This window comes from Monodelphis domestica, chromosome 2 (assembly GCF_027887165.1).
Source record: "Monodelphis domestica isolate mMonDom1 chromosome 2, mMonDom1.pri, whole genome shotgun sequence".
In the NCBI taxonomy this organism is placed as follows: domain Eukaryota; kingdom Metazoa; phylum Chordata; class Mammalia; order Didelphimorphia; family Didelphidae; genus Monodelphis; species Monodelphis domestica.
In genome coordinates this window covers 357,476,104-357,490,020 of record NC_077228.1, presented here as the reverse complement: position 1 = coordinate 357,490,020, position 13,917 = coordinate 357,476,104, and the positions used below count along the sequence as shown (strand labels likewise).

General features: G+C 34.5%; 1 protein-coding gene across 2 annotated transcripts in view; it reads left to right on the top strand.

Moving 5' to 3' along the window:
- The window catches only part of MMS22L (MMS22 like, DNA repair protein), a 154,354-nt gene that overhangs the window by 51,258 nt on the left and 89,179 nt on the right, over positions 1-13,917 (top strand). For both annotated transcript variants that reach the window (XM_001377373.4, XM_007484352.3), the window contains 2 exons: positions 48-274; positions 3,772-4,281. In XM_001377373.4, the coding sequence (XP_001377410.2) occupies positions 48-274; positions 3,772-4,281 (737 nt within the window). The remainder of the gene's footprint in view (positions 1-47; positions 275-3,771; positions 4,282-13,917) is intronic.

The window sequence follows — 13,917 nt, the reverse complement described above, 5'->3', positions numbered from 1 at the left end:
AAGTTTTTACCTGGAGATATAATACTTGTTTTTTTTTTTCCCTCCAGAATAGTTCTTTTACTATTCCTTGGCTTGGTTTACAAGAATTTGCAACTATTTCTAAGTCAACATTGTCTATGCTTGAAATAGTGAAGACCTGTTGTTCTGATGAACAGAGCCATGACCTCTATAAATCCAACAGTAGTTATAACATTTTTCTCTGTGTTCTGGCAAAAGTTATGAAAAAAGCTATAGCAACTAATGAAATTCATCCTTGGAACCAAATCAAAGGAAGGTATGTACTCTTTTTCTTTTTGAAAAAAGAATGTTAAGGAAAATGTCTTTAAGGAAACATTACAACTTTGATATTTTGCAAGTTAACCTGTTAATCAATAAGAATTTTTAAAATTGCCCATTAGGTACACTGTGCCAAACACTGTGGGGATACAAACACAATTAAAATGTTCTCTGCCTTTCTAGAGTTTAAAATATATCAAGGGACTTGAACCAATAGAAGTACATACAAAGTAAATAAAAAGTAATTTGGTAGAGGAAAAAACGGAAGCTGGTATGGTGGCAATCAGGAAAAGCATCATGTAGGAGGTAGAAATCATGTTCATTCATAAATTGTATATATTTTCTGATGTTTGCTAATTAAAAACTTATTAAGTTGATAAATCAGAGAACAAATTCAGTCTATCTAACTCAGCTTCATTGGTATGGAATTTCATAGCTTTCTGTTCTCTTGATTCTATTAAGAGCAAAATGCTCAGGATTTCTGGAGACCTTTGATTAACTTTAGCTCATTCTTCATGCAAATAGTTGTATAAAAATTCTTTACATGCGAGTCTGTTGGAAAAAAAAAAAGCCTCCTTAAAATTGTTTAAAGCAAAGAACCTCAGTATCCTCAGAGACTAGAGATAATGCGTTGCCTTGCAGCCCTGGCTGAACATATCCTACAGATTGAGAGTTAGGTTATATCCCAGGCTCATCAGTATTAATCGTCATATTTTGGGTAGAGAAATAGGGTACTGAGATATCTTACTTACCCTCACTGTTCATATTTCTCTGAGTGTTGATAGAAACCAGTTTTGTATTGATTCAAAGAGGAAATATAACATAGTGAAAGAAATTTTGTATTTGAAGTCAAAGGACCTGCGCTTTAGATCCTGTCTCTACAACTTACCAGTAAGTAGGCAAGCCACTTATCCTGGTTACTTATCTGTGAGATGCAATTTAAGAATTCAATAAACATTTATTAAATACCTGTTGTGTGCCAAGATCTATGCTAAATTCTAGAGCTAAAAATAATAAAGATAGCCCCTTGCCCTTAAGGAGCTTACAATCTAAAGGAGGAAGACAGCCCACAAAAGGAAGGTGAAAGTCAGGGATAGGGGGGCTACCTTGGAGTACCAGACTTGGAGCCATCATGTTTCCTGGAATTCAAACCAAGAGAAGCTGCACATAGAAAGTGGAGAAAGAGCTATATACTAGATAAACTAATATATTACATAAACTCTAAAGCACTTCCCAGAACTAGCAGAACTAGCATTCTGTAATTTTTTAAATAATTATGTTAACTCATAATTTAATAATTATGTTAACCTCCCATTCAGAGGTAGCAAGGGGAGGGGGAATAGAGACTGACCCAAAGTGAGGATGACCTGGATTCAAGTATTATTCTTACATATAACTGATTGGTCACTTAAGATCTTTGTGCCTCTGGCAAGTCTTCAGTATTAGCAATCACAGAGCAGATGTGGGCCATATTTGCAGTACTATCTCTATCCCTAAATCTGCTCCAGTCATATTTAAATTTAGTTGGGAAATATTTAGCAATATAAATAGATACAATAGAACATAGATTGTGCTAATATAAGCCCTTTGAATTCATTATGAAGGCTGTTTGCTTATCCTGCAAAGTGAATGAGTCTTAAAATCAAAACTTTTCTTCTCAGAAGGTTCTTTAGAAATTAAGTAGTCTAATTATCTTAGAAAAGTTTTGAGGTAATCTTGTTTTTTCTTTCTAGATAGAATGGCAAAGTTGGATTTATCTTTAAAGTCCATAATTTAATAAATTTTGTTCTCTTAAACAAGTTGGGCTTTTTTTTTCTTTAAAAAAAAATGTAAACCTAAATGGTTACACAACAAAAACTGTATGGTGCTTCCCTATCCATACACTATTGTTATTTACTTGTTCAGTCAAATCTGACTCTTCCTGACCCCATATTATCCATGGGGTTTTCTTGAGGAAGATACTGAAGTGTTTGCAAGTTCCTTCTCCAGTATTGGTATCATCAGTGTCTTTAGCATGAATCATTCCCACCTGAAATAAAGCAGTTATACAATTTGCTAAGTCTTATAGCCTGTAACTAGGATGGGAGGGGGAATTATTTTTCAGCAGCAAACAAGACATTAATTAATTCAAGGAAAATGTGTGTGTTTGTGTGTGTGTGTGTGTGTGTGTGTTTTGCTGATATTTTTGATTACCAAGTAAAAAGTGAATTTCTTCCTCAGAATTCATTTTTTGGCAATTTTTATTTTTTATTTCTTTTAACATTGTTTTATTTGGTCATTTCCAAATATTATTCTTTGGAAACAAAAATCATTTTCTACCCCCTCTCCCCCCCACCTCTCCCACCACTTCTCCCATAACTGGCACACAATTCCACTGGGTATCACATGTGTTCTTAACTCGACCCATTTCTGTGTTGTTGGTATTTGCATTAGAGTGTTCATTTAGAGTCTCTCCTCAGTCATATCCCCTCCACCCCTGTAGTCAAGCAGTTGCTTTTCTTCGGTGTTTTTACTCTCACAGTTTATCCTCTGCTTGTGGATAGTGTTTTTTAGGTCCCTGCAGATTGTTCAGGGATATTGCATTGCCACTAATGGAGAAGTCCATTACTTTCGATTGTACCGCAGTGTATCAGTCTCTGTGTATAATGATTTCCTGGTTCTGCTCCTTTCGCTCTGCATCACTTCCTGGAAGTTGTTCCAGACTCCATGGAATTCCTCCACTTTATTATTCCTTTTAGCACAATAGTATTCCATCACCAACATATACCACAATTTGTTCAGCCATTCCCCAATTGAAGGGCATCCCCTCATTTTCCAATTTTTGGCCACCACAAAGAGTGCAGCTATGAATATTCTTGTACAAGTCTTTTTCCTTATTATCTTTTTGGGATACAAGCCCATCAGTGCTATGGCTGGATCAAAGGCAGACAGTCTTTTATCGCCCTTTGGTAGAGGGTTTTATTTTAAGTGTAAATATAAGCCTTAGTGCAAGAAAGAAGATAACCAAATAGATTATAAATTATTATTATAAATTATTTTAAATTGTCTGGTTCAGATTGGAATGAACCTTTTCAATTTCTAATTGAGTGCATACTGGTCTTTTTTTTTTGTTAGTATAAAATTTTTTTAAAAATCTAAATTTAATGGTTAACTACAGTAAAAGATTTTTAAAATCATGTAATCTGTAGACTGCACAATAGTATTGTTTTTAGGGAAAACTAGCAAATCCCTTCATATAGTCACAGGGTGATTTGTTGCATTACTTATAGGTTGTATGCCAGGTTAATACAGTATTCTGTGACTTTGTCCTCTTAAGAAGTAGTGACCCTTCTTGCTGGCACTAAGCTAGAAAACTCTTATTTAGAAATTCAAATTTGTATCTTTTCGTTCATATGATGACCTTCTCTGACCTGAGTATCTAGGAAGGTTATAGAGAAAGGTATTTCCATGAATGAAACAATGAACTCCATTAAAACAGTTGTTTTTATTTTACAGAATATATTCGAAATTCCATCAAAAAAGAATGGAGGAGCTAACCGAAGTTGGTCTTCATAATTTTTTTAAACTTTTTCTGGTGTTGGCTGCTGTTGCAAAGTTGGAAGATGTAGTCAGTCGGGTTCTGGATCTTTTGGACTTCCTCAGACCTGGCTCTGTCACACCTTCACAGAGGGCTCTTGTTTGGAAGGGTCAGATGGCCTTTCTCTTAATGTACATTCAGAGAAATCTGGATGTTGGTATTTTGGCCCAGACTCTTTCTGGTGCATTTAGAGAAAAAGCAAAGGAATTTTTAGTATCTAAAAATGAGTTGGGACAGAAACACAATCTATGGATGCTTCTTTCTATTTACATGGATGGTGTTCAAGAAGTGTTTGAAATGAGTCGGGACTTGAAACTTTCTGAGGAAATACTGTTGAATGATGGATTCAGCATGCTTCTTCCTGCTTGTCGCGAAGCTCAGCTTGGGACTGTATTAAGCTTTCTACAAGCTGTTCTGGCCAGAGTCAGGTATGTTTTTCAGTAAAATCTAAATACTGATTTCTTGGGTGTTTTTTTTTCCTTTAGACGACTGATTTCTTTTGGTTTGGGTAGCAGGTAGTTCCCTTCTCTTCAAATTGAATTACTCTTTCAATTTCAAGTCTTACAAAATTGCCTAGGTAACAAAGAAATTAGGTGACTTGTTCAGGTTCATACAGTCAGTATGACTTAGAATTTCCTGACCCTAAGTCTAGTTTGCTATCCTCTCAAGCCATGTTATCTCTCTTGGATTTGTTTTTGGGCATAAAATGCACATGGGATTTTTTTATCTCCTATGTTGTAAGTTGACCAAAATAGTTTACTCAGACTTTCTCTAGTTAATATGCCATACCATCCAACATTTAGGAGAAATAGTTATGCTTTGGTTACCATGGCTAATCTAGAAAAACTAGTTATTCTCTAGAATCCTCTTTATGCCCAGGGAGTTATCTAAATATTTAAAGAAAGTAATAATAAACATGAGAAACCATCTTGGATTTGCCTTAGTGATTCAAAATACTTCCATGAACACATATTTAGGGGTAGATTTTACTATCAATGGAGGAATTATAAAAGGAGATCTTTGATTATACCTTTTGATTTCCTCAGAAACCAAAAACACTTTAGGAAACTATTCTTAAAGCTATGTTTTCAGAATTAGTGCTTTTTTCAAAGACTTGTGGCTGGGGATGTTTGATTAGCTTTCTTAATAGAGAGAGGATGTCACATCTTCTAAATAGTTAATCTTAGCACTAATACATTTTTGTTAGTGTTTCAAAATAGAACTGAAGCTATTTTACTTGCTCTAAAATGTTAAAGGAGGAGGATTTGGTTGTAGGGCATGAGAGAAATTGATGGATATTTTAAAATTATAGGAAAGGCTTTAAAGGAAGAAGCATGGTGCCTTGGAAGAGGCCCTGGTATAGAAGTGAAGAGTTTTGATTCTGATTGAGAGCAACCTGGATGTATGGTCCTAATACTTTTTTCTTCTTTATCCTGGTATATTTATATATAAAATCAAGAGGTTGGACTATAGTTCCCTTAGCACCCAAAATTCTGTTATTTACAATCTTAACAATGAATAAGTATTTTTGAAGGGCAAATGTGTGCCTTCTGTGTGTCAAGCAACATGCTTAGCATTCAGAATATAGTATGTCCTCTCATGGAGCTCCTTTTTCTCAAGGGGGTAAGAGCATGCACAATTATAAGTACATGTAAATTATAAGACATAAATAGGGTGTAGAGCTGTGATTTCTTTTATACAAGGAAATCTAAGCTTTGGAACCTGCCTCAACAAATGTGTATATAAACTAAATTACTACCCCCCACCCCCCAAAAAAAAATTCTGGTGTGGGATGGCACTAGCACCTAAGTGGAAGAGTTAGGAGGTGTGAAATCATGAAATAGCCTGAGAAATTTCTCTTCCTTTACCAGTTCTCCAGCATATTTTTTTTCTTCCCCTTCCTGTTTTTTTCTCAAGCTAGTAGAAATAAAAATACACTGATTGATTTTTGGCTACACCTAGTGGTATTCTTGCTTATTGTCTTCTTTTATATGAATAATCACTGTGCATTCATTAATATATTTAGCAAATAACTGCAAAATACCACTGAATTTTTTTGAACTCCTTTGCCAGGAGATATTTAAGTAATAAAGTCAGTAAAATCTGATTTTAATAAGAAACTATTTGCAATGCTATCTTATTCTGCCTTTGTGTAGTCTAGGCTCCTACCTTCTTTTTGCATCTTATATATCCTTAAACACTGAGATTTTTGGGTCAATTTTAACATTAGATCATCATTTGAAAGGAAAAATATCACAAAGAAAAGGGGTAGAGAAAAGTAAATAAAATTTTATTTGTAATAATTATTTTAGTCTGGATTTGTTATCACCATTTCCAACATCTAAATTGCACTTCTGTCAATAAACATATAGCTGCTTATTAATTCACTTTACAAAGAGACCTTCCCTACTAAAGCTAGCACTACTTTAGGAAAACTGGAAAAGCATCTTGATTTGCCAATCTATTTCAAGTTATAATGAGGTAGTTATTGATCTGTGCTGTTGTTCTGAGTAGGGATGTAGAAATTGGCGGGGATGGGGCAGTGAAGAATACTTGAAATAAATTTATGTGTGTATATAATAGTCTCATTTAACTAGAGTGCTTTGTTACATAGAGAATGTGGAATTAATGTTCTCTGCACATCTAGACTTTAAAAAGTGAGTATTTTGTTATAATTTATTAGGTACCTTCCCCCCCTTTTTTTCACTGCTCCCTGCATAGTTAGGGGGGAAAATTACTTGAAAGGAGCACCTAGTCATTTACATTTTTATTGCTGAAGTTGCTAGACAATTTTATCTTTAATGGACAAAATGTATGAACTTAAAGTATGAAAAAAATGCAACGACACAATCTAGGTCTTTATAACTTAATATTTTACTAACTGTCAGGTTTTCCCTGAATTTCACCCATTCATTTGGACTGTTTTGTTCTTTAGCTACATTATTTAAAGCAAATTTGCTGGACAAGTTGTGATTTGATCAACTTTATTTTAAGCAGATGTGATTAAGACAACACTTTACAATAAAAAGAATGTTGACTGGATACACAATTCCTGGGATCAAATTTAAATTCTGCCTCTTAATACCCTTATGATCTTGGAAAAGCTTAAAACCTCTAATGTGTCTCTTTTTCTCTTCAGTAAAATGAAGGGATTAGATTAGATGACCTTTAAATTGGGCTAGATTACCTCTGTTCTACCTCTAGATTTGGGATCCTAAACCATGCTTCCTAGTACCAGTACTTGGCCATGTTAGTGGCAGAGTTTTGATCTTTACCATACATTGTAGTTCGTAGTTGTAATCTCTGTTACAAGGAAAAGTTAAGGCTGATGGAACACTCAAGCCCAGGAGTTCTGAGCTGCAAACAGTAGGCTAAGCCCAACAGATGTCTGCACTGAGTCTGGGATCAAAATGGTGACTCTCAATTAGCCAGTGGATTTCTAACTTGTGAGATAGGGGAACTCAGTCTCAAAAAGAGGATTAAAACAAAACAAAACAAAACAAAACAAAAAAACTTACTAGCTTTTTGACTCTGGGCAAGTCACTTAACCCCTTTTGCCTAGCTCTTATTGCTCTTGGAACCAATAGACAATACTGGCTTTAAGATGGAAGGTAAGGGTTGTTTTTATTTTGTTGTTGTTGTTATTAAGGAAAGATCTTGGAGACAGAGACCTGATTCTCTACTATATTATACTTGAGATTAATATTTAATTTCTTTGGTCTAAACTCTGGGATCTCACTGGAAACCTTGATCACCTTACATCCTAGTTGCTTCCTTTAAGTGCCCTTTATTGCTGTGTGCAAATTAAATACATTTTTGGTAGTTACTCTAAAATTTAAAGTAACTGGAAAAAAAAAACCTAAGCCTATTCAGATCAGGACATAGTTTCTTTGAATTTTGGTATAAGCGGAGAAGATTGGCTTACATAGATTGATGATATTTATTCCTGGCTGCATCCCTGACTAGGGAAAAGGATGAAATACATTACTATAGCAATCTCTCCTGTTTTAAAATCCAGGTGGGAATAAGGTATCAGTCCTTGCATAAATGTGTTTCCCCCCCTTTTTCTGTATACTGTGCTGGGTAATAGTTTTATAACTGTATGACAGAGAATTTACAGGTAGGAAGAAAGTGAGATCACTGATTAAAGGGAGAAGCAGCTCCCCCTAGGCTGTTAAGAAATAATAACTTCATATGCCACTTTCTGCTAACCCAAGATGATGGCTCACAGGAGCATTCTTTATTGCTGATTAAGTAGCATTATGAAAATACTGACTTGGTTATGTTAACTAAATGCCTCAGTATTTAAAGCTTAGAATGTCAAATAGTTTTAGCAATCCTCTTTAACATATCACATTACCTTTCTAGAATCACATTTCTGGTTTTCCACTTGCTTTTATTTGAGGTTATTGTAGAAATGGCAATCTTTCATTTATGGAGTTAGGTGCAGCCAAAAGCTGTTCTTTAATTATAGCCATTCATGCTGCTATAGTTAAGGGTCTGTCAGCATTTCCATTATAGGCCTTTATTTTCAGAGTTTTATAACACAGCTATGAAAATTAGCTCTGGGCTAAAACTTGCCATATGAGGTCTCATGAGATCACTTTTTCCCTTTTTTTTTTAACAGAAGTAAGGGTGAGTAGTCTGAAATGCCTTTTGGCATCTGGAAATATCATTTGGATTAAAAATAATAATAAAACAAAACAATAAACTCCAAGGCTTTGTACCTGTTTGTTCATCCACTTAAGGGAGGCTGTGGACTTCTGAATTTTCCACCAAATGGATATTGATCAACTGACAACCTATTCAATTATAAATAAAACAGCATTTTGGGGTTTTTGTTTTTAGAGAGAAGTTTTAAGGCAATTGAGAATTGATCTTAAATGTTGCACAGTTCAAAGAGAAAATTCTTTTTTAAAAAATTATATGTCCTTGCTAACAATTTCAAGAGACTCTCATTTTAGAACATCATTTTCTATTTCATTTAGTTCAGTGAAGATAACAAACAGATGATGCCAGTGTTACATTCCTTTTTATATGAACCTATCAAACCTTTTGGAAATCAAGGTAGAAGAGATCCATGTTTTAAGTGAAAGTTGAACTAGATGACCTCTCAATTCCTTTCCAACTTTATAGGAGTCTATGACCCACCTCCCCTCCCAAGCTTTATTTGGATCAGTAATTGTAATTCATCTGTTCTTGAGAAAAGTTAATATTATGTTTGATAATTCCCATTACTATATAATCCATTCTTTTCTTATTTTGTATATCATCTCCCAGAATGAACTAAGGCACATTTGAGGAATGTGATCACTCCAACCCCACCCCAATCTGTTCCTTAACTAGTTTAAAGTGGGACCCCTGAGAACCAGCTTGAACTAAGTAGACCCTTCACAGAAGATGACACTGTCCTTTTCCAAGTTAGGGATGACTTGGTGTTCAAGGGAAAAGCTAAAGGTGGGGAGAGATGATGGGGTAGTTTTGTTTCCAGTCAAGATTACTAGAGGTAGTTGATGCCCATCAAGCAATTAACATTCTTTATTTACCAGGGAAGGATGTGATCATCTATACCTGAAGACGGACCCACATCACCATTCAATATTGCCTTACTTTTGCCAGCAGAGGTCAGAATGATGTAAGCTAGGCCAATCAGAAGGGAGACACACCTAGGTTTAAAAGATCCTGTCAGTGCCTTTTCTTTGGTCATTGAGAGAGATAGAGTACATTGGCCCAATTTCTTAATTACTGCTCTCCTAATTATATGCAAAGAGATCAAAGTCAGATCATTGGCTTTTGCTCAGGTGCCAGCATGACCCATTTTAGTAACAGTTTAGACATTACTGTTAAAAATGATATCTTGCCCTAGAGAAAACTGCCTCTGTTGCAATTTTATTTGCCATATTCTTTAAAAATGAATCCTATTTTGAACTCTTTAACTTTTCTTCCTTATTTATTTGAAAAGTTATCTGTAAGAGGAAATCATAATTGCTTTTGGTTTTGGAAATCACATTGTTTAGCAAAATTTCCTTTTTATATTGCTTTTACATATTTTAGGTCCTATTTATGTGAGTATGAGAGGATAACAAAATGTAGCACAAGATGGATAGAGTATTGTATAGCTTCTTTCTGGTTACCCAAGTCCAAATTCTTTGAGTCAGATTTGATTCTTGCTTTCTCATCTCTCCATAGCCAATCATTTGCCAAGTCTTACTTCCACAACTTGCATCCTCCTCTTTTCCCTTCATATGGCAACCATCATAGGTCTTCCTGGAATAAGGGATAGTCCTTGTTCTGGACGACTTAAATAACCTTTAAAATTCATCTGATTACTTTTAGTCTTTGCTTCTTTCTAGTACACCCTTTACATTACTGTTTCTAAGCCACAAATCTGACCATGTTAATCACATTTAGACTGTAAAGGTATTACACATGTTAATTTAATTTGATTTGAGTTAAACAACCACTATCTAAAGCATCAAAAAGCCAAATGTACCACATGCCAAATTCTGTTTTTCATTTCTCTGAATATTAGTGTCTTATTTGTAGATTTAAGTTAGACCACTGCACATAATGAAAGATGCACCTTAAGAAAAAGGTGCATAGCATCATGGTAGCTTTGTAAACATGGTGAAATCCCCTTACTAAAGTAGGAGTGGGAGTCATGAAGAAGGAAAAAACAAAAGAAGAAAAAATAAAATGAGTGTGGACCAAATGGGAAAAAAAAGTAGCTAAGAGCAAAAAAAGCTAAAAAAAAAAGTAAGTAATAGAGGAAGGATTGAAACTTAGCCTCTCTAACTCTACATCCCAGGTCTTTCCCACTCTACCAGACAACTAGGATTGCATTTTGCCTACCCCAACCCTTCTCCCATTAGAATATAAACTCCTTGGAGGCAGGGACTGCTTCACTTTGGCCTTTGTTATCACTTCACCTAATTCTATTCCTTGTACAGAAGTAGTCTCTTCAAAGATTTTTAATGATTTGAATGAAAAGATAAATAAGAATTAGTAAAATAAATCAAAAGATTGCTTATTATACTGTTCTTTAATAGAATGATACCCTAAGCCCTTTGGGTATTCTGGGCTTAATTTGATCAGTTAGAATCTCAGTTCTATTCCAGTTGATGCTTCTGATCTCTATTTTCTTTATTGTATGTTCTAATTCTTGAGGAATTAGCTCACCTTGCTTTCTTCCTGAATTCTCCTATTTGGCATTTCTTTGGTCTCCACTGTTATAGATAACTCTGTTCACTATTGACACACTACCCTGTGTGGGATCCCCTCCCCTCTTCTCACCAGCACCCACTGCCATCTGTTTGTCTGCTGCTTCTATTGTTCTTGTCTCCCTGCCAGGAATAGAAGAGGTTATGACTAGGCAATTCTGTGAATTTTTAAAAGAAACTAGGTAACTTCATCACAAAATTTGTTTAGGAAAAGAATGGAGAGATTGCTTCTACATCTCCATAAAATGTGCCAAGGACATTCTTTGTGTCTCCTGTTTTAATGACATCTGATTCTGGTAAATTTGGGCTTTTCAGTTTGTACCTGTTCACAATGATGTGTTGCTACATTTCTGAATGCCAGGATGCCATCCCTTAAACTAGAAAGGAAAATAAGGGATGGAGAAACCTTAGGAAACAAAATTCAGGAGAGAAACTTCCTTTAAGAAACATCTTTATGCCAAAAAGTTTCATTCTTTAAAGACTGGTCATCTGAATTGTTTAGGGAATCCAAGTGCCCATGCCATTGTTCTATACCAGAAATGTAGAGTATAGAAAATAGTGATACATTAAAAGATATTGGGGGGCAAGGTAAAAGCTACTTTTCTCAATCCCATTTAAGTCACTATGGTTCCTTGTTTGAACCCCATGGCTCTCTGTAGGTATTTAGACCACCCTGATCTTCAAAGCTTGAGATGAGATTTAGCAGTGAGTTTATAGGAAGGAATGAGTACTGTTCTATTCCATTGCACCACATGGTGCTGTTTCTCAAGCCAAAGGAAACAGTTTTATATTGTCATAATAAATATGTGGTAGGTTGATAAATCCCTTTAGTGGAAGCTTTGCTAAACTTACTTTTGTCCAACTGCTGACTGACTAAAAATGGCTGGATTATGATGACTTTAATAAGACAAGTGGCATTGAAAGTACCTATTTGTAATTATATATAAATAAAAAAATATATTTAACCAATTAGTAAACATATTAAGTCCCTTCTGTATCCCAAGGCCTGTGCTAAGTTCTAGAGATACAAAAAGAAGCAAAAAAAAAATTCCTTTTTTTCAAGGCGTTTACAATTCTAACGAATTGTATTCTGGTTCTGTGACCCTGAGCACATTACTTAACCTCCCAGACCTCTCACAGATCCAGTCTCTATTCTTGTATCCTATATTGACTTTCCTTTAAACATGTTATATCACCTTGTTTTCCTGAAAGCTCCTTAAGGACAAGGACCATCACTTTTTTATTTGTACCCAGGACCTGGTCCATATTGTTGATTGAAGTTGCAGTGTAGCATTCACAACCAGGTCCTATGTCTCTACATATGGCCTTTCTTCCATTGCCACATCATGCTATTTTCTGATGTTTCCATTTTAACTCAGATTAAAATTTTCTAAATAACCATTTTTAATAGATTTCATGTGAGCAATAGAGTGGATTTTTCATAACAGAGTTTAAATTCTATGATATAGATATTAGCCTAATCAGATATAATGAGGAAGGTACATTCAGTGAAGGGGATGGGGGGAGGGTAGGAGGGAAGTATTCCAAAGCTAGCAAATGACTTTCAGATAATACAAGAGTTACTGGTACTCACATAGTGTTAAAAGGAGACCTTTCAGCACATTGGACAGCTCCCAAGTATACTTTGTTAAGAGGACATGGCAAAAAAAAAAAGTTGCATAGGATATGGGATTTGTAATAGTTATAATCTATATTATGGATTTTCAAAAGTGTAGACTGTGGGGGTCACCAAGACCCTTTCAGAGGGTGAAGTAAAAATTCTCTAGTTTCAATTTTTTCAAATAATAAAATGTTATTTGCAAAATGCTCCTTCTTATAAGGCTATATTATCTTCATATTCTTCAACTAAAATAGTTTATCATAGTAAATTCAATTCAGGAAGAGATGAGAACTCAGTTATCTTTCATTACATCAGACATTAAGGAGATTTATTTTTTTAAAAAGTTAAAAACAATTCTACTCTTCTCACTAAATTTTGTTTTTGTTTTGGAAGCTATAGTTATTTTTTATGAAAATGTCATGTATGTTAACATGTTAATACTATTTTAAAGTAAATAAATATTTTAAAATTTTATCTGCTTTAATTTTGGTTAAAATTTTTAATTATGTATCGGTTCTAAAGAAGAGTGGTGAGGGTTAGGCAATGGCGACTAAGTGACTTGCTTAAGGTCACACAGCTAGGAAGTGTCTGAGATCAAATTTGAACCCAGAACCTCTTGTCTCTAGGCCTGGCTCACAATACACCAAGCTACTCAGCTGCCCAGAGCTGTTTGTTTTTTTTTTTAATCAATTCACAAATCATCCATCAGTGTATTAACCTGCCTGTCTTCCTCCATTTCCTCCAACATTGACTATTTTTGTTTTTTTTCACTTGTGTCACTTTGCTGGGTGTGAATTGTTTTAATTTTCATTTCTCTTATTGCTAGGGATTTAAAACATTTTCACCTAAATGATTATTAACCATTTGCATTCTTCTTTTGAAAACTGTTTTTGTTTTGACCATTTATCTTTGTAAGTGGAACTTGGCCATACATGTTTGTGTCAATTCCCCCTGTATCTTAGATGTTAAACCTTTTATTAGAAATATTTGATATATTTTTCTCCAAGTTGTTAAGTTTTTAATCTAATTTTGGCTGAATAGATTTTATACCTCTAGAATCTTTATCTGGTATAATCAGAAATTTCTCATTTATCTCATCACCTTATCCAATGACTGCTTAAGTAATTTCCCATTAATCATTATTGTTAAAAGAATTTTCTTTCATTCTCTAATGTTTTATCATTTTAAAAAATATTTAAAAAATTTTTTACCCATTTGGAGCT